This window comes from Myotis daubentonii, chromosome 14 (assembly GCF_963259705.1).
Source record: "Myotis daubentonii chromosome 14, mMyoDau2.1, whole genome shotgun sequence".
In the NCBI taxonomy this organism is placed as follows: Eukaryota; Metazoa; Chordata; class Mammalia; order Chiroptera; family Vespertilionidae; genus Myotis; species Myotis daubentonii.
In genome coordinates this window covers 24361989-24387958 of record NC_081853.1, presented here as the reverse complement: position 1 = coordinate 24387958, position 25970 = coordinate 24361989, and the positions used below count along the sequence as shown (strand labels likewise).

The 25970-nt window shown below is 43.7% G+C and overlaps 1 protein-coding gene across 8 annotated transcripts in view; it reads right to left on the bottom strand.

Annotated features, from left to right (window-relative positions):
* ATG7 (autophagy related 7) overlaps positions 1–25970 on the bottom strand; it is a 246801-nt gene that overhangs the window by 206932 nt on the left and 13899 nt on the right. For 6 of the 8 annotated variants that reach the window (XR_009448517.1, XR_009448518.1, XM_059663587.1 and 3 more), the window contains exons 2-7: positions 21370–21542; positions 20827–20881; positions 10392–10509; positions 8009–8086; positions 2098–2214; positions 640–789 (exon numbers count right to left, since the gene is read on the bottom strand). Coding sequence is in view for 6 of the 8 variants with exons in the window: in XM_059663587.1 (XP_059519570.1) it covers positions 640–789; positions 2098–2214; positions 8009–8086; positions 10392–10509; positions 20827–20881; positions 21370–21529 (678 nt within the window). In the remaining 2 variants the exon portion in view is untranslated. Of the gene's footprint in view, positions 1–639; positions 790–2097; positions 2215–8008; positions 8087–10391; positions 10510–20826; positions 20882–21369; positions 21543–25970 lie in introns of those variants that run through there. The other 2 variants (XM_059663588.1, XM_059663592.1) reach the window with 2 other exon arrangements.

Below are 25970 nucleotides of genomic sequence, written 5' to 3'. Positions count from 1 at the left end.
TCATAGGATTTTCACAGGCAGAATATATTTCAGGAAGATGATACAACATGAGGATAAAGAGAGATATAGGAAAAGTTCTAGGCATAGCTGATTGAGCGGGGGTGGGGGGGGGGTTGTCTAATGGAAACAGACAAACTTAGTTGGAGCAAAGGTTTAAGAGGAAAAAGGTGAAAGATGAGGCAGGAAAGTAAGCTTGGAGCCAGAAGGAAGACACCATTAACTCTTCATCAATAAATGATATAGCGAATGTGAGCAGTTTGAGGCCGGCCCTTCTTTAGTATTGGTATACAAGATGGAAGCAAGAAGACTCTACCTGTCCAGAACGACAGTGGTAGCTCTGGGAATAAATTAAAACATACATACAAAATATATTGTGAAGGAAAACTGAAATAACTTCATTACTAATGGGAAGCAAGGAATCCAAAATTACTCTGAGGTGCAACAGAGCTAGGAAATTCCGAAGCAGGAGATGATCTGGGAACTGCAGTGTGGGAGAGAATGAAGATAATGAAATGTTCTGAAACATTCTTTGGAGGGATAAAGAAATCAAAATGAGTTTGAATTTTGCAGTGGTCTATCATAACATAGACCATTGGATTTTTTTTACTGGGTAATGAAGTGATACTCAGTTTCTCTGACCTTTGTCCTTTGATCTTGGAAGAAATCACTGTAGTGTTTAAGCAAGGAAACCAGCACCGTGTTCTCATCATACTTGATTAAGAAGTAAGGTAATGCTGGGACTCCTTCAGCTTGACAAAGATCATCATATGCACACTCAAGGGCTTGAATCTGAAAATAGGAAACATTGAGTTATTCTCCAGGAATTACATATATGGTGCTGAGCGAAAAATTAACATATAATAAATGGTAATTTCAAGCCAGAGGACTGGAAATGACTGATCACACCACTGTTATTCTTTTGCAGCAAATGAACATAAGAGTGACCAAAATAATGCCACTTCACTTTTACATAATATTTTTCACATGCATGGTGGTGTCTCTTAGGGGCACAAAAGGACATTTTATGGTACAGCATGGTAGTTTTCTAGGATATGAACCACAAAGGTTGAGAGAGGAATCCAAACATTATTTCTCTTCTGAGATAACCAAGCATGATTCTACGACTGATGAATTTTAACCTGAACCATTCCATAATCTTTAATAGCTTTATTGAAATACATTCACTTACCAAACAACTGACCAATTTACAGTGCACAATTCAATGCTGTTTTTAGCATGTTCAGAGGGTTATGCAACCATAACCACGATTTGAGAACACTTTTGTCTTAAAAGAAAACTCACACAAATCAACAGCCAATTCCCATGCATAATCCTTTCTCCCAACTTATATTTCTCCTTGGGAAATTAGTTCCACAAAACCATAACCTCTGATTTTTCTTAGTAAACATACTTATTATTTTTTAATCAGTAGGGGCTGCTCCCTAGTTTCAGAATTCAGGGTTTTAGTGACTGATGTACTTCATGAATTCAAATCATCTTGCCACTCAATTTTTGCTTCAATAACAGAATTCTGTGGTTTAGGGTCTGTGTTCTATCGGTCTGATGATTTTCTTTGCTCTTTTCTGAACCATTTCTAATGACCTTATTATCTTTCTTAAACTGCAAAGACTAACTCTGCATGTATCATTCCGGATACAGAAGTTCTACAACTTGGCATGAGGGAAGAAGAATGTCTATTTGGTTTCAAAGGCTCTCATCCCAAAGTATAGTGCCTTATGATCCCCCCACTAAAAGTGAAAACCACATTTTAGAAAATTCTTAGTCTTTTTAAAATATTCCTATAATTCCTCCCTACTGGCTTAGAATGTTACCAAATGCCACTGAAAGCCTAGAAAATTATTGCTCACTACTTCTTCAAAATGATTTTATAAACGTTTTGTAAATAAACCTGCTCCAAGTACCATCATTGGAAGATTCCATAGTGACCAGCTCTTCATTCAGACAAGTGTCTATCTGTCGCGCCAAGTGAGTGTCCCAGTAGGCCTAACCTCTCCCTACCAAATGGCACAGACAGAGATAAACTAAGCTTGCACATTAAACCCAATTGTACCTACATTTTGCTTTATTTGTTGATACCTGTTTTGGTGAAAACCTTTGACCCAAGCCCACTGGCCCCTGAATGAGGGGTATACTCTCAGGAAGGCAGAGAGCAGGGGAGCAAAACCAATAGTAGAAGTGGTACTTCTTCAGATCCTAAAAGAAAAAAAGAATATAACAGGATATCAGAATAGCAACAATGACTACACTGAAATGCATCTATTACTGTAACTTCCCATAACCAGGTAAGACAGACGACTGATACACACAAGATATGACCAGCTTCTCAGAAATTCTCACCTCCAATAGAACTCATGATATTTCTGTCATTGTCCCAAAACATTCCCACACACCACATACTACTATATCAAGATAAACATACTTTTTTGGCCATGTGCTACAAAAAGTGTTCAGTAAGTAATTGACATCATTGTCAACATTGTTTAATACACAAAACTACCCTGGGAGGTAACTATTATCCCATTTTATAGACAGAAAACTAAAGCTTACAGAGGGGTGAAGAACTTGAATAAAACCATGTTATTAAAGAAGCTGTGCTTATTCATAATCTATATAAGCTGAGATAGCATTGCTCTTAGAAATGCCTTATTGGTGAAATTCAAATCAACAACTATGAAGCACTTGCTATGTACAAGGCAAAACATTAGACACTGACAATAAGAAGATGAATAAAACCCAGTCCCAGCCCTTGGGCAGCTCACTTTCTGCACAAAGCAGAGAGAACATGAGTGCTGTATGTCTCAGAGAAGAGGCTCTAAGAACTAAAGAACTTCGGGCAAGAGATGCAGGAGAAAGAACGGTGAAGCTGTCCTAGGTACTGTTCCCACTCAGGCTGAAAGCTCTTGCCCCTGAATTCTTGCAGCATTTGTGGCCGGAAACACTCATCTGCAGGAGCCCATAGTTATGCAGCTATTTGGCAGCTTACCTGCCAGTCTGTTACCACGGACCACAATGCAATGGATTTGGCTAATTAATAGTTCTTCCTGAATCTTGCTTGCTATGAATAAAAAGTAGATGGCTGCTCCATATTGAGATATAATTCATATATCAAAAATACATTATTGAGATATAATTCACATACCATAAAATTTATGATGCTAAAGTATACAATTTAGTGGTCTATTTAGTACTAGTATATTGACTAGGTTGTACTACCATCACTACCAATTCTAGAACATTTTCATCACCCCCCTACAAAAAACACACACCAAAAAACCATTCGCACAGCAACTTTCACTGGTGTGCCACAAGAAATTTTAAAACATGCAATACCTGACTATAGTCAGGGGCACCGACTTCTTCTTCCTTATATTGTCAAATTTAAAAAATGACAACAGTCATTTGTGCATGAATCAGAATTATACCTATTTTTTGTCAGATCGGCAAAAAATATATTTTTTTGTGTACTGCAGAATTTTAGTAATTAGTTTATGTGTACCATGAGATGAAAAAGGTTGAAAATTGCTGCATTTGCAGAAAATTCCCATTTCCTCTCACCTTATCCCCTGGAAACCACTCATCTATTTTGTCTCTATGCATTTGCCTTTTCTGGACTTTTCATATGAACTAAATCATATTAGATGAATTTTTAAAATATAAACTTTATATATTTATATATGTGTGTGTATGTGGGTGTGTCCAGCTGAGAAAGTCTAGTAATTACAATTTCTGCACTCGAAAGGGGGTCCAGGGGCTGATGCATGCCTCTGCCAGGCAGATGGTGATGTAGATACTGGGCCCTTCCTAGAATCTGTAACAGGCCAGTGCACCAGGTAGATGGTGACGCAGATACCGGTCCCGCCCTGGAATTCCTAACAGGTCAGCTACCAGGCAGATGAGGACACCTGGAAACCATGAGGACCCCCGCAGCGGGAACTCCCACAGCTCATGCTCCCCGCCCTCACTGAACAGCCTTATAAAAAAATCCCCCTACTCCCTCTCGGCAGGACTCCACTAGCCCAACCCCAGGACCTGTGGACCTCGCCCGAGAGCGCAGAATAAATTCTCCTCCTTCAATCTGCCTGACTCTGACTCAGTTTCCTGCGCCGCGAACCTCACATTTAATTCTGCCAGTAATTGATCAATTAGGAATAAGTTCTTTCAACAATAGCAAAACAAATTACAAAACTGAAGTAATTAAGTGTCTGTTCCTTTGAGTCCTAAAAACAGCAGAATAAAAAAAGAAACAACACCTCCAGAGATTATTTCTTTTTTGTACTTAAATGATTTGTCATAAATGACCTTTAGTAAAAGGTTAAACAATTCAAGATGAAAGACTTCACAATTTCTAAGGAGCTTTATCAGGTCATCCTCAAAAGTCCAAAGGCTTAAATTTCTTAGGATTCTTTTCAGGACACAAAAGGTCTTGATTAAATTAACATAAAGCCCTTTGTGTCTAAAGATTTTAAAGGATAGAAACTTTTCATTCTTTTAAAGGTAGGCTAAGAATGCTCAGTAAAAGGGCAACAGGCCAACACACATACTGACTCTGGGAAATGCCTTAAAACTTTAAGTGAGAGTGAATGTATTTTTTCTCTTTAAGTGCAAACTAGGGGCCTGGTGCACGAAATTCGTGCACTGGGTGTGTGTGTGGGGGGGGGAGTGTCCCTCAGCCCAGCCTGCCCCCTCTCACATACTGGGAGCCCTCAGGCGTTGACCCCCATCACCCTCCAATCGCAGGATCGGCCCCTTGCCCAGGCCTGACGCCTCTGACAGAGGTGTCAGGCCTGGGCAGGGGACCCTCATTTCCCCCCATCACTGGTTCTGCCCCCAGCCCAGGCCTGATGCCTCGGCCAGAGGCGTAGCCCCCCATCACCCTCCGATCGCCTGATCGGCCCCTTGCCCAGGCCTGACGCCTCCACCAGAGGTGTCAGGCTTGGACAGGGGACCCCCATCTCCCCCTGATCACTGGCTCTGGCCCCCGCCCAGGCCTGAGGCCTCTGGCCCAGGAATCATGCCTGGGCAGGGGACCCCCATCTCCCTCTGATCGCTGGCTCCACCCCCCGCCCAAGCCTGACGCCTCTGACCCAGGCTTCAGGCCTGGGCAAGGGGACCATCATATCCCCCCAATCCCCGGCTCCGCCCCCCACCCAGGCCTGATGCCTCGGCCAGAGGAGTTGACCCTCATCACCCTCCAATCACCAATCACCGGATCGGCCCCTTGACCAGGCCTGAGGCCTCTGGCTGAGGCGTCCGGCTCGGGCAGCGGGCACCCGCAGCTGCAGCGGCCCCGCGATCGTGGGCTTCGCTTTAGGCCCAGGCAAGGGACCCCTAGCTCCCGGGACTGCCAGCTTCGACCGTGCCCAGCTCCCATCGCTGGCTCCACCCCTACTTCCTGCTATCACTGGCCAGGGCGGCAAAGGCGCCTGATTCTCTGATCATGGCTGGGGGGCAGGGCCAAGGCGGCACCAGGGCCGCCTTGGCCCTGCCCCCCAGCTCTTAGCTCCCCCCTGGGTTTCCAATCACTGTCAGTGGCAGGGGGCTTCTTCCTGCTTTCCCTTTTGCATCCCTGCATTGTGCCTACATATGCAAATTAACCGCCATCTTGTTGGCAGTTAACTGCCAATCTTAGTTGGCAGTTAATTTGCATATAGCCCTGATTAGCCAATGAAAAGGGTAGCTCGTACGCCAATTCATTTTTCTCTTTTATTAGTGTTGATTGTCAATTAGATCCCACTAAGTAGAATTCTTGGTATAGAAAATATATTGATGTTAAAGTAACAAAATCAGAAATATTTAACTAGCACTATTTGTATATATTCTAGTAGTAAACGTACAAAATTACTCAATTTTACAGACAAATTATCAACATCAAATTCCACCTAGAAATTCCATAAAGAATTTAAAACTTTTTCTATACCCCCACTATTACACATTAAAGCAGTATAACTTGTTAGAAAATGTGATCCTTTTAGATAGCTCCCCTTTGATATACCTTCCAGTCTGATTCTTATCATTCTCTTGGTAAATCAGATTGGCAACATTCAGAGAAAATGGAGGATTAATTTGTGGGGGAGGAAAAAAGTAAGACCTATAACTTGGCAAAAAAAAAAAAAAAGAAAGAAAGAAAAATGTGGGAAAGAGGATAAACTGATGAAGCTGTAGTGAAGTAACACACTTAATGTACACCAATATCAATATGTTTATATGCCCCCTCCAAAGAATTTACTCTAAAGAAATAAAATGGATAGGGAGAAAAATATCAGTATGGCCAGTATTATTCACTAAAGCAAATTTTTTTAACAGTGAGTATTGGAAACAATCTAGCTGTACAAGAGTCTATAGAATATATACTCGACAGGATAGTATGCAGTCATGCTTCATTACAGAGGAAAAGTTAGTTTTATATGTAGATTTATACAGACACACACACATATAAAACACAGTGCTTTATTGGTGCTTCACAGATGCTGTGCTTTTTACAAATTGAAGGCAAGACTTTCTACCAGCAAAAGATTATGACTCCCTTTCTTAAAATACTAGCTTTATTGTAGTAGTCTGAAACCAAACCTGCAATAGTTCCAAGGTATGCCTGTGCATATATATGTAGATATACGTGTGTGTGTATGTTTTGCTGGTATCTCTACAACAGCGGTCGCCAACCTTTCGGACCTCACTGACCACAAGTGGTCCGCAGACCACCGGTCGGAGACTGCTGCTCTACAATATACCCTGACCACTTTCCCCATCACCCATCACCGGGACCAGCTTCTTTCCCTGACTTCCCGAGGCAGCAGATGGTACCCTAATGCAGCGGTTCTCAACCTGTGGGTCGTGACCCCTTTGGCGGTCAAATGACCCTTTCACAGGGTCACCTAAGACTATGCCGCACATCAGATATTTACATTACGATTCATAACAGTAGCGACATTACAGTTATGAAGTAGCAACGAAAATAATTTTATGGTTGGGTCACAACATGAGGAACTGTATTTAAAGGGCCAGAAGGTTGAGAACCACTGCCCTAATGTGATTTCTTTTCCTCTTCAAAGCTGTCCTCAATATTCATTTAATTAGATATCACCTATACAAAAACATTTTTCCTTGTTAACAAAACATAACTGTGTGGACAAGCAAGTGTTAGGTCGAAAGGGGTCCAGGAGCTGATGCATGCCTCCACCAGGCAGATGGTGAGGTAGATACTGGGCCCTTCCTAGAACCCGTAACAGGCCAGTGCACCAGGTAGATGGTGATGCAGATACCAGTCCCGCCCTGGAATTCCTAACAGGTCAGCTACCAGGCAGATGACGACACCTGGAAACCGTGACGACCCCCGCGGCGGGAGCTCCCACAGCTCATGCTCCCCTGCCCTCACTGAACAGCTGTATAAAAAAAAGCGCCCCCCTCCCTGTTGGCACGGATCCATGTGCCCTGTCTTTGGGTCTGTGGGCCGCCCGGGGACGCAGAATAAAGCCTTTCCTTCCTTTCTTTTCTGATTAACTCGACTCTCTTTATTTGCTACACCGCCTCCTGAGCCACCTAACCTAACAGCAAGGTAGTGTCATCTCTAGTCTACAGCAGCTTGAGGATGGCCAGGTTCCCTGAGAGATTACCTTTTCCTTATGTCGATGGACCCAGCAACCGAGCTCTGCAGGACTGTATTTAATAAAGACATTATCAACAACCACTACTCCCTGAATCTGACTTTATTGTGTCCTGAGTGGTAAGATGAGTGCACTATATAAGCCATGAAATTATTACCAGTAATATGTATGATTATACCAGTATGATCAGTAAGAATGAATTAATTTTGCATTGGTAATAAGGGCCAGCAATATTGGCCACTAACCAAATGAAGATTTATTTAACGGCTAAAACTTGAATGACACAGGTAAAGGCTTCCGGAGAAGACAGCACACTGTTCTATTGGCACAATGGGCTTGGCTGGGGCATCTGAGCATGTCCTGTGACCCAGAGTCCATTTACTTACTGCAAATGTCAACAGGAGGAATTTGTTGAGGAGGACAGGGTTTTTGAGAGCAGCGCCTGATTTTATGGATTCCCATATCTGCCAGAAGAGAAAAAAGTGTCAAGGCAAGTTATCAGGCATCTCTGAGCTTTTCACTCTCAAGTGAAGCACAGAGCTGTACAGTCCCAAACTCTTCTTTCCCACAGGCCCGGCACCACTTTTCCCAGGCAATTTAGTGGGCCATCACCTCACTCTGCCCATTTCCCACTCCTCTCCACCAGCCACACCCTCGTAACAGGCTGAGGAAAGTGAGAGAACCCAGAGGCCTCCTCTCAGTGGGTCTCAGCATGCCTTTATTATTTCTTTCAACAAATACTTACTTGTTTCCTAGTATATAACAGGCACATCAGGGTTATAAAAATTAAAAAAATCACAGTCCCTACCCTCAAGAAGCTTACAGTCTAGAGAGAGATTCAGGCATAAATGTCCAAGTATACCTCCAGGGAGGGTGTGCATCCAAGAAGGATGTAGAATTCCTGAGAGGAGCCCCAAACTGGGCTAAGAGATGGGAGGGAAAAGAGCCAGGAAGGACTTCTGGGAGGGAGTGATTTGAACTATGTAGATGGGATTTCTTAAAGTCTTATTTTGGATTCTTTCACCCTGAGATATGAAGAGAATGAACTTCAAATTTACGAATACTCAGCAAGTTCTGTGACTAGAAGAGGAAGCTGGTACTGGTCAGCAGCTGCTTATCACAAGATGTTTCAGTAGCTAAGATTAGTTGCTAAACATTGTGTCACTATGCAAGACAAATAAATGGTTCTTATGTACCAATAAGAACCATTCCCTACATATGGGTAGAAGAGGGAAATAATCAGAGAGAAGTTCCTGCTACTGAAATAATAACTGTGGAGGAGTGGGACTGCTGCAGAGCAGACCCGAGCTTCTGATAAGCCAAGCAGGGGGATTTGTGGGGAAAGTCCGAGCCCTGGGCAAGGAGTGAGAATTCCTGTGGGGAGCAACCTGCTTTTTCCATGATGGATTAAGACCTGACCCAACTTTGGAGCCAGACTTCTAAATGAGCAGCCAAAGCAGGAGCCCAGAAGCAGCCAAGCTGCAGGCCAAGAACAACCGTCATCACGTGCATTCATCATGAGGAAGAGAAGGGACACCTTCTTCAAGACCAAAGGCAGGAAACTTCCTTCTCTGACCATGGCATACACCAGCGGTGGGCAAACTACGGCCTGCAGGCCGGATCCTGCCCGTTTGAAATGAATAAAACTAAAAAAAAAGAAAAAAAAAAAAGACCGTACCCTTTTATGTAATGATGCTTACTTTGAATCTATATTAGTTCACACAAACACTCCATCCATGCTTTTGTTCCGGCCCTCCGGTCCAGTTTAAGAACCCACTGTGGCCCTCGAGTCAAAAAGTTTGCCCACCCCTGGCATACACCCACAGAAAAAGATTCTTTTTTTGTGTGTTTTTGTTTTTAAATATATTTTTATTGATGTTTTTAGAAAGGAGGGAAAGGGAGGGAGGGAGGGAGGGAGGGACAGACAGACAGACACACCAATGTGAGAAAGAAACATTAATCAGTTGCCTCCTGCTTGCACCTGGACTGGAGATCAAACCAGCAACTGGGTATGTGCCCTGACTGGGCATCGAACCTTTCGGTGCACAGGGTGACACTCAAACTGAGCCATACCAACCAGGGCAAGATTCTATTATTTTTTTGAGACTAGTGTGAAGGCCACTCGATTAAGTGGGTTAGAGGGGATTGCAATAAATTGTCCCCCCATTTTAGTTCTTCACACTAACTCAGATATGAAGAAGTAAAGGAAAGACATTCCAGGTAGAGAGACATCATGTCCTGAGGAAAGAGGAGAGAACAAAAACCAGGTGAAGGAAGGAATGAGAAGTGATTTACTGTGACCGGGTTAGACAAGGTAGGGGCAAGAGTGACAGGACAGAAAGGCCATGGAGGCCTTGTAAATCACAGGGAGTGGTTTAGATTTAGCCCTGAGGATACTAGAGAGACTACACTATCAGCTCCAACAGCACTCCAGTGCTTAGAACTGGAAAGCCTCTTCCAGGGGCACAAAGAACAGAGAACCCAAAGGCATTCAGACATAAAAACAGAACTCAGACAGAGGTCAAGCTGTTTCAGAATGTTATAATGGGAGATCAGCAGCAAAGCTTTTCACACACTGCCCTGCATTCCGGCCTAACCCCAGGTGAGAGCCTCAGGGTCTTCTCTCTGACCTTCCCAACACAGAAGCCAACTATCTTTGAGTATCAATTATATACTAGTTTTTATGACAGATCCCTGCATCTGATCACAAACACCATGACTGCAGGACCACAGAAAATACAATGACTACATCATGTTTTCCCAGCTAACCTCATTTGCTGCTTGTTCCAAAAGTAGCTTCTTATCTGCAGCCTTGAAAGCCTCGAGTGTGTTGGTGTTATACAGCGTTCCAACAGCTGGGCAGCAATGGGCTGGGGTGGGAGCATTCCTAGATACAACAGAAACATGGTTAACAGGCACAGCTGGGACTCAGAGAGCCAGGGAATGACAAACAAACCAGCACAACAGTGAGAGACAGAGGACAGTACTCTGGAGGACCAAATAGAAGACTGATTGTACATTTCTTTGGAAAAAGATGAATATATTACTTAAAAAATAAAAACAGCACTGAATCTCTCAAAAACCTTTATATTCCCCTTACCCTAAACTCTCAGCATGCTGTTCTTCCACTGTCCCCCAAATATAAGTTCTTTCTCTATTTTTATTTTTTTCCCACTGTTAACCTGAAAGGGAAACATTATTTATTAAACTTCTATTGTGCCAAGAACAGTGTAAGGCTTGACTTCTCATAACATGTTTAAATAACTTGCCTAAGGTCATATAAGAATAGGTAGAGCTAGAATCTAAAGTCAGAGCTAGTTAACTCCAAGATGCTGTGCTGCCTACTCCTCTCTCAAGCCCTCCAGGGTTCAGGGCCCCATTCCAAACCTTCCTCTTCCACGAAGCCACCTCCCATTGTCAATGGTAATGGTTTATATATAAAACTAAGCATAATATTTTAGAGTGTTTTCAAGACAGACAGTCATATCCCCCCAACTTGAGGACAGTAAGCTCCTGAAGGGCCAGGAACATGTCCCTCTCTTCTGAATGTCCCACAACCAAGCCCAGCCCAAACAGGCTCTGCACAGAGCTGCTTATGAGCAAACCCTGGTGGTTATCTGAGTCACACAGACAAAATGTGTGACGCCTGGGCCACCTGCCAATCCATCACGCCACATGTGTAGGCTTCACAGTCCTCAGAGTAATCAAAGTCAAGAGAGGGAAAGATGAGTTATTCTGAACACAAACTCAGATACGGAGGAATATGGTCTCTTCTCTAAAATGATTAACTTGTGTTTCAGGGGTTACAGATGATGCTAAATAAAAATATCTCAGCAGCCTAATATTGTTGTCACTTAACAACTACTGCAGAAAAAAAAAATGCATTGGTATTTATTGTACTGATGGTAGCTGTATTTAAAAGACCTGGTGTCTCTTCATTCTAAGTCTGTGTAAAATTGGGTTTGGAGGGGCTGCAAGAAGAGATCTAAGCCTAGAACAGGCGTGAAGGGGCGCAATGAGAGTCTGCCAAATGTAGTCTGTAAGGCTCAAACGCCAAGCCCTGGGGTGAAGCAGCTTTCAATGTCCAGTCTTCCTTTGGGAGCTGATACGTTAGCAATCATAGGTTGTCTGTCACCACTCTACCCCAGCATAAGAATAGCTTTAATCCAGGTAAAATGAGGCCATCAAAAATAATCCTGATGAGAAAATGATATCACAAAGAGATGAGATTAAGCCTAGAGGGAAAAAGGAAGAAATGGAGAAGTTGAAAAACTAGACCCTACATTGTGCTGAAAAAAATACTGCTGAAACAGAATGAAGAGGATAAGAACTAATTTGGATACAAGCACAAGAGGAGGGAGATACCCTCCTTCTTAAATGTCCAAAAGTCCTGGGTGGGTGAAAGCCAGGCCCAAGCCTTGCTCTGAGAGTGGAAGAAACCACATCATGAGAATTCAAGCAACTGCCAGGACAGCTATGCTCCTAGAACATCAGTGCTCATGCAGTTAGTGAGGACCAGAGGACATTTCAACGGAGAAGCATTTTTCATGATTAAAGTTCTACCAGGGGAAGTGACCCAGGAAACAAATATAAAAAGTGGTCATGGGAAAGAAAACCATTCTTCTTGTTTTTTAAGGTTCAGGTTCCATTTGTTCCACAAAGAGGTGGCTCAGATGAGAACTGGAGAGAGCCCTAGACTTGGAAACAAGAGATTGTAGTTCAAATTCTAATCCTGAACACTTGTTAGTTTAGTTTTTTATAATTCCATTTACAAGAAATGTCCAGATAGACAAATCTATGGAGACAGAAAGTAGATTTGTGGTAATCTAGGGTTGGAGAGAGAGAGAGAAGAAAGGAATGAAGAGTGACTGCTAATGAGTACAGGGGTTTCTTTTGGAGGGTGATGAAAATGTCCTGGAATTAGAGAGTGGTGGTGGTTTGCACAACCTGGTGAATATACTAAAAGCCACTGAATTGTACATTTTTAAAGGGTGAGTTTTATGGTATATAAATCATACCTCAATAAATCTGTTTAAAAAAACAGAATTAGAAATCTTCCCTACAGCCAACGGTCAACTCAAAACGATGTGTACATTAATCTTAAAGACTAGATCTCATAAAGGCCTGAGCCCAGGCCTGTTATCTCTGAAAACTTGGCTTTCACTTCACTCAATCTCCCAGTGATTACTCAAGAAAGTACTGAGACTGCTTTGCACCTGTTATTACACTTGGCCAAACCAGGCCTGTGGCCAGAGCCTCCAGAACAGACAGGCAATGGAGGAGGTCAGGATGCAATAAATCCCCCAGAAGGGCTGAGGTCGCTTTTCACACCTGGAGGAATCTTACTCCACAGCTTTGCATGACCACAGGGAACTCTGGGAAGTCATACTCTGTCTGGGAGCATGCTGCATTATCTCCTGCTTTCCAAAATAATCTGAGTTTCCGACGATAACATCCTCTCCAGAATTCAATGGCATCTTTCCATCAACCACATCCTATCCCATTTTGACAGCCATGCACTTAGACTGCTTGTAAGTAAATGCAACAACTTGAGCAACTAGTACTTCAGATCTATGTTAGGTAGTAGTAAGATAGGAGAGAATAAGAGACAGCCGAGGCCCACACAGATAATTTTGCATGAGTCTTCTTTCCTTAACTACTTTTAAAGTTATTTGAGGGCTCTTCTTTTCTCTAATTGAGTCCATCTTGAAGCTTAGCAAAGAAAAATAGTTCTCATGACTAAAAAAGATAAATGTTCCTCAAGGGAAAGAGGCCCAAGGAAAGAAAAACAGAAACAAAAAACAAAAACAAGAAAACAGTAAGTTTCATGTTTATACAGAAATTGTCCCCCCAAATCTATTCTCTTCTTAAACAGAAACAGAATACATATAAGATGCTGGTAGCTGGGCACCACATTTCCCAGGCTTCCTTCCAACATAGTTGAGGCGTTGCACTCGCCCCAGCAGAATCTGAGGGAGTGATGCATGTCCCTGCCTGGCTAGGACCTTTAAGAGACTGGGAATGTTTCCTCCACCTGTTTTCACCCTGGCTCGTTCCCTTCCTATATATTGTTACCTGAAAGTGACAATTCCATCTTAAGCAGCACACAAAGGCAAGTACCCCCCCCCCGCCCCCCCCCCCCCCCCCCCCGCCCCAGGATGATGAAGCCTTAAGAGGAAAGAAGAGCAGACCACCTCCCTGGACTACAAAGTGGACTATAAAGTGGTCATTTGCCTAAAACAACACAGAGAGCGGAATCCTGTGTTGCTAATTCTGGCAGAGACCCAAGAGGCTTCCAGGGACTCAGCGTAGAGGGGATTTATCTCGTGCTATGCAAAGCTAAAATATTCATGGCATTTGTAAGTAAGAACTAGGACTGTTAGCTCTTCAACTGTATCTTATTCCTCTCTGTATGCCCAGTGCCTGGCACATTCTATTATCAAGATATAGAAGAAACAATTAATAAGTATTTCTGAAATAACTATGACCTCTCCATACTTCTTACAGCACAGAGCACACTATAATGCAAATATTTATCTTCCACCTCTATCCAAGGCCCCTCCAGAGCTCCGTGTTTCATAAGTCTTTGCATTCCTAACACCTACACATCCTGCATATAAGAAGCATTCAGTGTTTGATGAATAAATTCATAAAGATTTTCCTACAAACCCATGCAGAGGTACAGTAATAAAAATAAAGTACAATAATAAGGAGCTCCAAGTGCATTCATTAAACTTCCGAACTGTCTTAGTCTGTTTGGGCTGCCATTACAAAATACTGCAGAATGGGTGGCTTATAAACAACACAAATATATTTCTCATGGTTCTGGAGGCTGGAAGCCCAGGATCAAGGTGCCAGCATGCTTGGGTTCTGGTGAGGCCCTCTTCTGGTCACAGACTGCCCACTCCTCCCTATGTCTTCCCATGGCAGAAGGAGCAAGCTAGCTCTCTGGGGCCTCTTCTATAAGGGCAGCGATCCCATCTGTAAGAGCTCTGCCCTCATGACCTAACACTTCCCAAAGGCCCCACCACTTAAAACTATAACCTTGGGCATTGGGTTTTCAACATATGAATTTGGGGGTACACAAACATTCAGTCCATAACACCAACCATCCTAAGAAAGAGGGACTCAGAAAATCATACACTTTCAAAAGGAACACTAGAAGCTGAGAGTTAGAAACGAGGAAACTGACGCTAAGAAACTAAAAGGACTTATTCTAGGTAACTTGGTTAACTGGCTGTAGATAGCCTTCAAATCTGGAGGTATTTTCATAACACTAGGAACAATGTTTTATTCTTGTTCCTCTCCCCCAGTGCCTACCTGGAAGCCTCACATATTATGAGTATTCAGTAGCTAAATGAACAAATATGACCAGAAAAAAACAAGCAATTTGTGAGACAGTCATAGCTGCGGGATCTCAGATTTTCTTAACGCATTCAACTAAAACTTCTGGATCACTCAAGTTTAAGATGCTTGGATTTTGTGGTAAGATCAAGCTTACTACAAACTTCTGTGAACTACTTTTTCTATAATTGTTCCAAGGAACAAAACTATTAATATCTTTTAAAAAATAATCTCCATTCTCGTATCAGAATAAAGATAGGAGAGAGGCAATGATGAATGTTAGACGCTCCGATTACATGCCCCAGTAGGGGGCATTCAGGAGGCAAATGATTGATGGTGTTTCTCTCTCATTAATATTTCTCTCTCCCCATCTCCATTCCTCTCTCTCTCTAAAATCAATAGAAACATTTTTTTTTTAAATTCTAGGGTTATTTTATTTGAAATACCCTAACCTTTGACTACTGTCATTTTCAAAAACCAAGCAGTCCTTACAAAGATCTCTGCCTTCCCCAAATCCCTCATCTTGACACTGCTAAAGTACAAGAAAGCAGAAAATGTGGACCTCACTGAAGCCTGTAAGTCAAGCATGTCAAACTCAAAGGCTAACACGGGCCAAATAAACAAGTTTTAAGTTTATGTGGGCCGCAAAAAACCAAAAGCTTCAATATTCATAGAAATGTAGGTTTATTTTGATAGTGACATGCTGGACACAAAGGGCTGAAATAAATGAGTAATCGTTAACATAAGATAATAGAAAATTTTAATAAAACTTAATATTTTTTCTTGAGCATTAACTTATCAGACACTCAATAACTGCACAAATTAATAAGCGTAATGCAAATAAACTGATTTTTCTTGTTCTCCAAAAGCGAAATGTTTCCTATTGCACACCAAACAAGATAATACAAGACTAATGACATGGCAATCAAGTACTAAAATATTCGCTGCTAGTATTAGTGAAGAGAAATGGTGCGCCTGTGCATAAGGTGTGCAAGAGAAATGAATTATAGTAATCAGTCATTAGTGAATGTTGTAGTTCGTTATTAATAACTAGAGGCCCAGTGTATGGATTTGTGCACATTGAAAGGAAATTAATTAGAAGGTGGCCGGCAGGGCGGGACTGGGTGAGACAGGCAGAACACGCCCTGGAGCCAACCTCCCATGGTCTCTCCTCGGCTGGCCACACCTGGAGCAGCACTGGGGCTCAAAGGGCATCTGTGGAGTGAGCAGGTTCCCTCCAGCAGGTGGGGTCCCTTGGCCTGGCCTGTGGGGATTGAGCCGAAACCGGCAGTCTGACATCCCCTGAGGGGTCCTGGAGTGCAAGAGGGCACACTGCACAGTTGCTGTCATGCGACAGCTCCTACATTGAATGTCTTCCCCCTGGTGGTCAGTGCATGTCATAGCTACTGGTCAGGCAGTAAGACGGCAGGCTTATATATAAATACTAGAGGCCCGGTGCACAAAAATTTGTGCACTCGGGGGGGAGGGGGGAGTTTCCTCAGCCTGGCCTGTGCCCTCTCCCAGTCTGGGACCCCTCGGGAGATAATGACCTGCTGGCTTAGGCCTGCTCCCGGGTGGCAGAGGGCAGGCCTAATCCCTACGTGCAGCCCCTGGTCGGGCTCAGAGCAGGGCCGATTGGGGAGTTGGGGTGCCGCCCCCTGTCATGCACAGAGCAGGGCGGATTGGGAGGTTGCGATGCCACCCTCAGTCACGCTCAGGGTAGGGCCGATTGGGGGGTTGGGGTACCGCCCCGTCACACTCAAGGCAGGGTCGATGGGGAGGTTGCGGCACCACCCCCCGTCACGCACAGAGCAGGGCCAATCAGGGGGTTGAGGCGCTGCCCCCTGTCACGCCCAGAGCAGGGCCCATCAGGGGGGTTGGGGCTCCTTACCCTGTCACGCACAGACCAGGGTCAATCAGGGGGCTGGGGAGCTCCCCCCCATCACTCACAGAGCAGGGCCCATCAGGGGGTTGAGGAGCTCCCCCCTGTCACTCACAGAGTAGGGCCAATAGGGGAGTTGGGGCACCACCCCCTGTCACACACAGAGCAGGGTGGATCAGGGGGTTGGGGCGCCACCCTCTATCACCCACAGAGCAGGGCCAATCAGGGGGTTGGGGCGCCGCCACTCTCACACTCAGGGCAGGGCCAATGGGGAGGTTATGGCTCTACCCTGTCACACACAGAGCAGGGCCCGTGGGAAGGGGGGGTTGGGGCACCGCACCCCGTCACACACAGAGCAGGGCCCGTGGGGTGGGGACGTTGGGGTGCTGCACCCTGTCACACACAGAGCCGCAGGGCGATCAGGGGTTGGGGAGCTCCCCCCTATCAGGCACAGAGCAGGGCCGATCAGGGGGTTGGGGCGCCTTCCCCTGTCACGAACAGAGCAGGGCTGATAGGGAGGTTGTGGCCCCACCCCCTGTCACACACAGAGCCACAGGGTGATCAGGGGGTTTGGGCGCTGCCCCCTGTCATGCTGATCCCGGTGCCTGGAGGCCTCGCGGCTCTGCTGATCCTGGTGCTGGGAGGCATATTACCCTTTTACTATATAGAATAGAGGCCTGGTGCATGGGTGGGGGCTGGCTGGTTTGCCCTGAAGGGTGTCCTAGATCAGGGTGGGGGTCCCCACTGGGGTGCCTGGCCAGCCTGGATGAGGGGATGATGGCTGTTTGCAGCTGGTCACACACCCTTCAGGGTGGGGGTCCCCACTGGGGTGCCTGGCCAGTCTGGGTGAGGGGCTGAGGGCTGTTTTCAGGCTGACGGTTGACTGAAGCTCCCAATTGCTCCTTTTTTTCTTTTTTTTTTTTTATTCTGGGCCAGCTTTAGCACTGGCTCCAGCTCTGAGGCTTCTGCTGCTGAAAGAAGGTATCTGGTTTGTTTAGGTTCTATAATTGAAACAATGTATAACTCCAGCTCTGAGATCCCAGCTCCCTGAAAGCTGGTTTCTGGGGTTTTGTTTAGCTTCTATATTTGTTACAATGTTTCTTAAACTGCAGTCTCAGAGGCCAGCGAGGCAGGCAGGGAACGTTGGAGTCCTCCGTCACTGAAGCAAGCAAGCCTCATGTTAGTTTCAAGCTGCCTGGCTGCTGGCCGCCATCTTGGCTGGCAGTTAATTTGGATATCTCGCTGATTAGCCAATGGGAAGAGTAGCGGTCATACGCCAATTACCATGTTTCTCTTTTATTAGATAGGATAACTAGAGGCCCGGTGCACAAAAATTTGTGCACTCGGACGGGTCCCTCAGCCCGGCCTATGCCCTCTTGCAGACTGGGACCCCTCGGAGGATGTCCACCTGCTGGCTTAGGTCCGCTCCCTAGGGGATCAGGCCCAAGCTGGCACTCAGACATCCCACTGGCAGCCCAGCAGCCCTCGGGGGATGTCCACTTACCAGCAGGGAGCAGACTAAGCTGTAGTCGGACATCCTTAGTGCTGCTGAGGAGGCGGGAGAGGCTCCCACCACCACTGCTGTGCTGGCAGCCATTAGCCTGGCTTGTGGCTGAGCAGAGCTCCCCCTGTGGGAGCACACTGACCACCAGGGGACAGCTCCAGCATTGAGCATCTGCTCCCTGGTGGTCAGTGTGTGTCATAGTGACCAGTCATTCCCAGTCGTTCTGCTGTTAGGGTCAATTTGCATATTACACTTTTATTATATAGGATAGAGGCCTGGTGCATGGGTGGGGGCCAGCTGGTTTGCCCTGAAGGGTGTCCCTTATCAGGGTGGGGGTCCTGCTGGGGTGCCTCGCCAGCCTGGGTGAGGGGCTGATGGGTGTTTGCAGGCTGGTCATATCTCCTTCAGGGTGGGGGTCCCCACTGGGGTGCCTGGCCAGCCTGGTTGAGGGGCTGATGGCTGTTTGCAGGCTGGTCAAGCCCCCCCAGAGGGGACCCTCACCGCATGGAGGTTTGGCCAGCCTGGATGAGGGGCTGATGGCTGTTTTCAGGCTGGCCACACCCCCTTTAGGGTTGGGGTTCCCCACTGGGGTGCCTGGCCAGTCTGGGTGAGGGGCTGAGGGCCATTTTCAGGCTGGCCAAGCCCCCCAGCAACGGAAGCTCCCAGCCTCTCCTTTTTTTCTTTTATTCTGGGATTTATTTATCTTCTATCATTGAAACTTTGTAGCCTTGAGTGGAGCTCAGAGCCTGCGGCCGGGCGGGAAGCTTGGCTTCCTCCATCACCAGGGACAACCCAAGCCTCCTGCTCGCTCCAGCTCCGTGGCCACAGCCGGCTGAAAGCATATATCTGGGGTTTATTTATCTTCTATCATTGAAACTTTGTTGCCTTGAGTGGAGCTCAGAGCTGGCCACGGCAGGTGAGAAGCTCGGCTTCCTCCATCACTGGGGCAACCAAGCCTCCTGCTTGCTCCAGCTCCGTGGCTGCCGGCTGCCATCTTGGTTAGGTTAATTTGCATATAGTCACTTTGATTTGGCTGGTGGGCGTGGCTTAAGGCATAGCAAAGGCCCGCCAATTTGCATGTTTGTCTTTTATTAGTGTAGATGTATAAGAGGATATTGTAAAAATTAAGTTACGAAATATTTATTAAAACATTTCTTACATACCGTTATATTGGCTGGGCGACAAAAATATTCACTGTGGGCCATATACAGCTCGCAGGCCGTGAGTTTGACATGCTTGCTATAAGTCTTTAATTCTCAATTGTTTTATAGGGCCCCAACAAGGATCCTGTTCCACTCTTTTGTGTAGAATTCAGTTTGAAAAACAGTTCTTAAGGACTACAAAAGACCTAATCAAATCCAGTGACCCTTGCATTGAACTCTGACCTTTCTGCTTCTGACATTGTAGACCATCTCTTTCCTTCCTGAAAACATTTCCTTTGGTTTCTATAACTCTTTTCTGGTTCTTTCTCCTCTCTGACAACTCCCATCTCCTTTGGTAGTTCTGTATGTTCTTGTCCTCCCTAATCAGGTATGTTCTGGCCTTTTGTTCTTCTTACAGGAGAGTCTCTTCCTCTCTTACAGCCTCATGATCTTTTCTTCGTGGAAGACTCTCAAAACTAGTCTGACCAACCCTGCTTGACTCCAGTGCCTCTGGACATTTCTACTAGATGCTGTCATCTCAACATGTTCTAAAACAAACTTACCTCCTCCTTCCGGTTTTAGCCCACTTCCGGTTTCTCTATTTCTGTAGATGATAACAAAATGCCCCTGGCTACTCAATGCAACCTCAGAAATACACTTTACCTTCCTCTCATTAGAGCTTCCTAAATTAGGCCACATGTGACCTTTGGCAAGCCATTTTACCTTTTGACCCACAGTTCCCTCATCTGAAAGAAAGAGAGAAATTACAACTGGCAAGTCTGAAAAGATTATTTATGTATGTGAAAATGCTTAGCTATTTAAATCAATAAATGCCTCTCTTCTCTGCATCAACTCCCCATGGCCTCCAACCAGACAAAAAACTCTTTGAGGGTATATGTCATATTTCTATGTATATCCCTAGAATACCTTGCATGGTAGCTTCTATATAGAAGTAGCCTAATAAACATTCAGTGATGCTCATGGATAAGCAACTAAAGGAATAAATCAAGAAATACCAATAAAGAATCACAAAATATTAACTACAATCAAACTCAGGAGGAATATTATCTAAGTCTCAATCAATCTACATGGTACTTGGTACCAAATAGGCTCTGATAAACACCTGCTGAAAAAATAAATGAGATAGTCTTAAGCATCTAGCATTTGTCTCTGTGTCACAGGAGGTAAAGAAAATCATGAGAAACTGGCTCTATTCACCAGGAGCTACCTTAGTTTCTCTGTGGTCCACCTATGAGAGAGGCTAAGAGTACTCATTTCTTGAAAACAGCAAACAGTGTTCTTCACTATAGATTTGGAGCAAAAAATACTCACATGTCAAAAGCACTGAACTCCAATGTTAAGCGAGCTGGAAGCCCGGCAGAATCACCTGCACAGAAGCATTATCACATTTCAATCGTAAGTCATTAAAAGCAGCATTCAAAACAAAAATATTTGTGAGTAATTTTGTTCTCTTTGTTGAGCCCAAAGTGCCCCATCCAATTCGTGGTTATAACAGAGGCTTAGCATAAAATGACAGAGCTTTTGTGAATTTGAGAAATTTGCCAAGAATATAGAAAAAAATTTCATTGGGAAAAAATATTTCCAATCCTCTCCCCCAGCAATACTAAGTAATCAGTATTAGTTCTTTGGATTAATAACTGGGGTTTTACAGCTCCCTTTCCTTTTCCCACAATAGGGAAAAAAGAGGTAAAAATAAACTTTGGTCAAAAGTCAGGAAGTAAAATAGAAACTGGGGAAGACCAAGACCATTAGTTGTAAAAAACAAAGGTGTCCTTGCTAAAAGAAAGCTGACCCTATACTGGAGGGCAGAGAAGGTGACAGAAGATGATGGAAATGGAGTTTAATATTGCCTACCATTGTAGTAATAACCCTTAATGTCCTTCGGAGCTTCATCCAGCCGATACTCATTTAGCTTCTTCTGGGTCAACTCATGCCAAAATCCAACATCCAAGGCACTGCTAAAGGGGGCAAACTGCAATTTAAAGAGTCCAGGATCCCCCGTAGCTGCTGCCATTATTTGGTGCCTACTGAAAAACAAAATAGAACACAACTAAATAGCACAAAACATGGTAAAAATAAACATTTGTAATAATGCTTAAAGAAAGGAAGTAAAACTGTTTCTGTTCCCAGATAACTCAATTTTATATAGAGAAAATCCTTAAGACTCAATCAAAAAATGGCTAGATCTAATCAATGAATTCAGTAAAGTTGCATAATATAAAATTGACATGCAAGAATTAGTAGTGTTTCTAAGCACTAAAAATGAACTTCCTGAAAAAGAAACAAAGAAATCTACCCCCATTTATATTAGTACCAAAAACAATAAAATACTTAGGATGAATTTAACTGAGGAGGTGAAAGATCTCTACTGAAATCTATAAGATGTTAATGAAAGAAGTCAAAGAAGACAGAAATGGAAAGGTATCCAGTGTTCATGGACTGGAAGAATTAATATTGTTAAAATATCAATACTACCAAAAGACATCTATAGATTTAATGCAATCCCTATCAAGATTCCAATGGCATGTCTTACAGAGATAGAAACAAACTCTCCTAACATTTAGATAGAAGCACAGAAGACCCCAAATAGAAAAAAAAAAAAATCCTAAGAAAAAAGAAAAAGCAAAAGGTACCACGCTGGCATAAAAACAGACAAATAGACCAATGGAACAGTGCTTGAGCACTCCAGCCAAGGAGAATGAAGACTTTTCTTCCCAGCTAACCACAGTGCCTGCATTTCTCTGAAATCTCACCTTTTATCCTTTAAATGCATGAACATTTTGTGCCTTACTACATTTTCTTTTAATATTTCATATTTTCCCTCAAATCATCAAATAAAGTTGACCCTCCTGGCAATCGAGCTGGTATACATGGTAACTCCCTATATTCCCTGCACACCCTCATGGGTACAGGTACCCCAGTCTGAGAAGCACAATACTAGAGAAACTTGGCAGTTCCAAAAAGTGCGGGTGGATACATTCTCTTCACTTTCCATCCTGTCCAACTACCCCATCACCAAATTCAGATTTCGGCAGCAGAATGTATAAATAGGCACACTGGATGGAATGAATAAATTAAAAAGACAGTTTACATTAACTCAAAGAGATTTTGCCTGAGTTTTGTGCCAAGGTTATTAAAAAGCTTTCAGTCTTCCAAACTTGTTGGATTTTAGAATTAGAGATAAGGAGCTTTGGACTGATAGTATCTATATGAAAAATGCAAAGTTAGTATTACATAAAGGTGCTAAAAATCAACATAGAGTGTGGAGCAGAGCAGGGAGAAAGCTTCTGTGAAGGAGTAGGGTGTTGAAGATGGGCAGAGGGCTGAAGGAAAAAGACAGGGAACTGCTGTGGTAGAAACCAGGAAGCATGAGCCTAGCTCTTCTTAGTAGGAGGGCTGGTAAAAAGCAACAGCAATGCACACACAAAGCTAAGTGGGTTACACAGGACATGGGTGGAGGCGGCTTCAAAAGTGAGGCTAGCTCTGGCCAGGTAGCTCTGGCCGGTATTTTGAATCCACACCAAAAGGTTGTGGGTTCACAATACCTGTCAGAGCACATACCTACATTGTGGGTTTGGTTCCCAGGGCACAAAAAAAAATGACCAATGGTTTCTCTGTTACATCAATGTCTCTCTCTCTCTGTCTCTGTCTCTCTCTCTCTCCCCCCTCCCTCCCTCTGAAAATCAACGAAAACATATCCTTGGGTAAGGATTTTTTTTAAAGAAGTGAGGCTGAAAAATTCTGGAGTGGGAAGCAAGTGACAGTTTGGAACAGGAAATATGACAGAAGTATACGGTGGCAAAATGGCTTTGAAGGAGGCAGGAAGAGGGTCCTAGACCAGCGATCTTCAACCTTTTTCATCTCATGGCACTTATAAACTAACTTCTAAAATTCTGCAACACACCAAAAAATATATTTTTTACTGATCTGAAAAAAATAGGTATAATTTTGAATAATTCACACCAGACAGCTACTGTTGTCATTTTTTAAATTTTACAATCTAAGGGAAAGAGGTTAGTTTTCCTGACTAAATAGTCAGGTATTACAGGTTTTAAAAAAGAAGGATCTCTTACCCTTTGTGACAGCATGGATGGTTCTGAAGATTATTATGCTAAGCAAAATAAGCCAGCCAGTAAAAGACAAATATCACATGACCTCCCATATATGTGGAATCTAATGAACAAAATAAACTGACAAACAAAATAGGTCCAGAGGCATGGACGCATGGAACAGACTGACAGATCTCAGAGAGGAGGGGGTTAGGGTGAGGGAAGGAGGTGAACCAGAGAATTTCTATGCATATATGCATAGCCGATGGACACAGACAGTAGTGTAATGAAGGCCTGGGATGGGACAGGGGATGAGTGGAGGAGGAGGGAAAGGGGGGAAATGGGGACATTTATAATACTATAAATGATAAAAAATAAATTTAAAAAATCAAACATTATCAAGAAAAGATTAAACCATATCTGCACACTGCATTAAAGAAAAAAGAAAAGAAATAGTTTAAAGAGAGTAATGACAAATGGTGGCAAAGAACACTAAAAGTAAAAAAATGGAGGAGGAGGAAGAGGAGGAGGAAGAGGAGGAGGAGGAGGAGGAGGAGGAGGAGGAGGAGGAGAAAACGAGGCCTGGTCAATGCCATTGGATTTTAATTTTTAAAAGGAGCTCAGTGGTAGCTTTCTAAAGTGGGATTTGAGGGTAGATTATTAAAAACAGAACATGCTGTAAGGGTAGAATCAGCATGGGAAAGTAACCAACTGTGTGTGTCCCGGCATGTTCCAGAGGCCAGTTAAGTTTGCTAGTGGATTCTTCATAGGTGGTTGTTTTTCAACAGGCTTAATGTGTTTGTCATATTTAAAAATATTCTTTACCAACAGAAATCCAATTAGGAATTAATAAAACTTTCACAATGGGGACTTAACAAACACAGAAAAACAAACAGAAAACAAGAAGTGGGAACTATAATAATTAAATATTTTTCTACATAATCAATAAGCTTAGTCGATCACAAAGGACAATGCATCACTGCCTTTAAAACTCTCTGCTGCCTTAGTATGGACCTGCAACGTCTCACACCTCCACTCCCCGCAGAAATGTGTTCATGGGTCACTGACTTCAGTCCCTATCTTCTCTAAATAAGGTGCCACAGAACTGATCTGTATTGGTGGCTCCCCTGTTAACCAACCAACCAATCAACCAACCAACCAAACCCTTACTAGACTTAAGACACAGAGAGTCAGGTGTCATCCCTGCCTTAGCCCGCCAGTTTCTCGGCCTCATGCCTTTCCTGATGACCCTTGGAAACTTCTCCCCATCTACCAGGAAAATGTCTCATCTCATAAGATCCTTTATGAAACTTTCATTAAAACCCATAGTAGCAGATATCAGTAGTTCCCTTCTCCAAAGGAAAACTTCCATTAGAGCATTTATCATCACAAACCATACTTGCTTTTAAAAAAATATATATATATTTTATTTATTTCAGAGAGGAAGGGTGAGGGAGAGAGAGAAACATTAACAATGAGAGAGAATAATTAATTGATGGACTGCCTCCTGCATTCTCCACAATGGGGACCAGCTCACAACCAGGGCATGTGTCCTGACCAGAAATCAAGTTGTGACCTCCTGGTTCATAGGTCTATGCTCTACTACTGAGCCACGTTGGCCAAGCCGTCCTTGCTTTTTTGATCATACCCTTTTAAAAATCATTGAATATTGTTCCCTCTTATCTGTGGGGGATATGTTCCAAGATGCCCAGTGGATGCCTGAAATTGCAGATTGTATCGAACCTATATACTATGTTTTTTCCTATACATTCATACCTTTACACTTATAGAAACACTTTATGGCTTCTCTTTGGCATATCTCAATTGCCAGTATCACTACTCTTGTGATTTGGGGCCACTGTAAGTATGAATAAGAGTCACTTAAACACAAGCCCTGTGATAATGAGACAGTTTATCTGATAACAGAGATGGCTACTGAGTGACTAATACATATACATATACAGTGTAGATACACTGGACAGAAGGATGATTCACATCCCAGGTGGGATGGCATGAGATTTCATCGTGCTACTCAAAATGGTGTGCAATGTAAAACTTATGACTTGTTTATATCTGGAATTTTCCATTTAATATTTTTAAACCACGGTTGACTATAGGTAACGAATACTGTGAAACTATGGATAAGGGAGGACCACTGTAATAGCGGCTGTACAGAAAAGAAAACGGGAAGAAGGAAGAGGTTAAGTAACTTGCCCAGTCACACAGAAAGTGGAAGAGCTGAGTTTATGACCCAGGTCTGGTGGCTTCAAAGCCCCGACTTTCATACTATACTATACTTCCTTGACGGAAGGCGTGCCCTACTCCCCCCTTTCAGAACCTTTATATTGCCCATCAGCCCCAGATATGCTAAAAAATAACCAATTATTTTGAAAACACACACACACA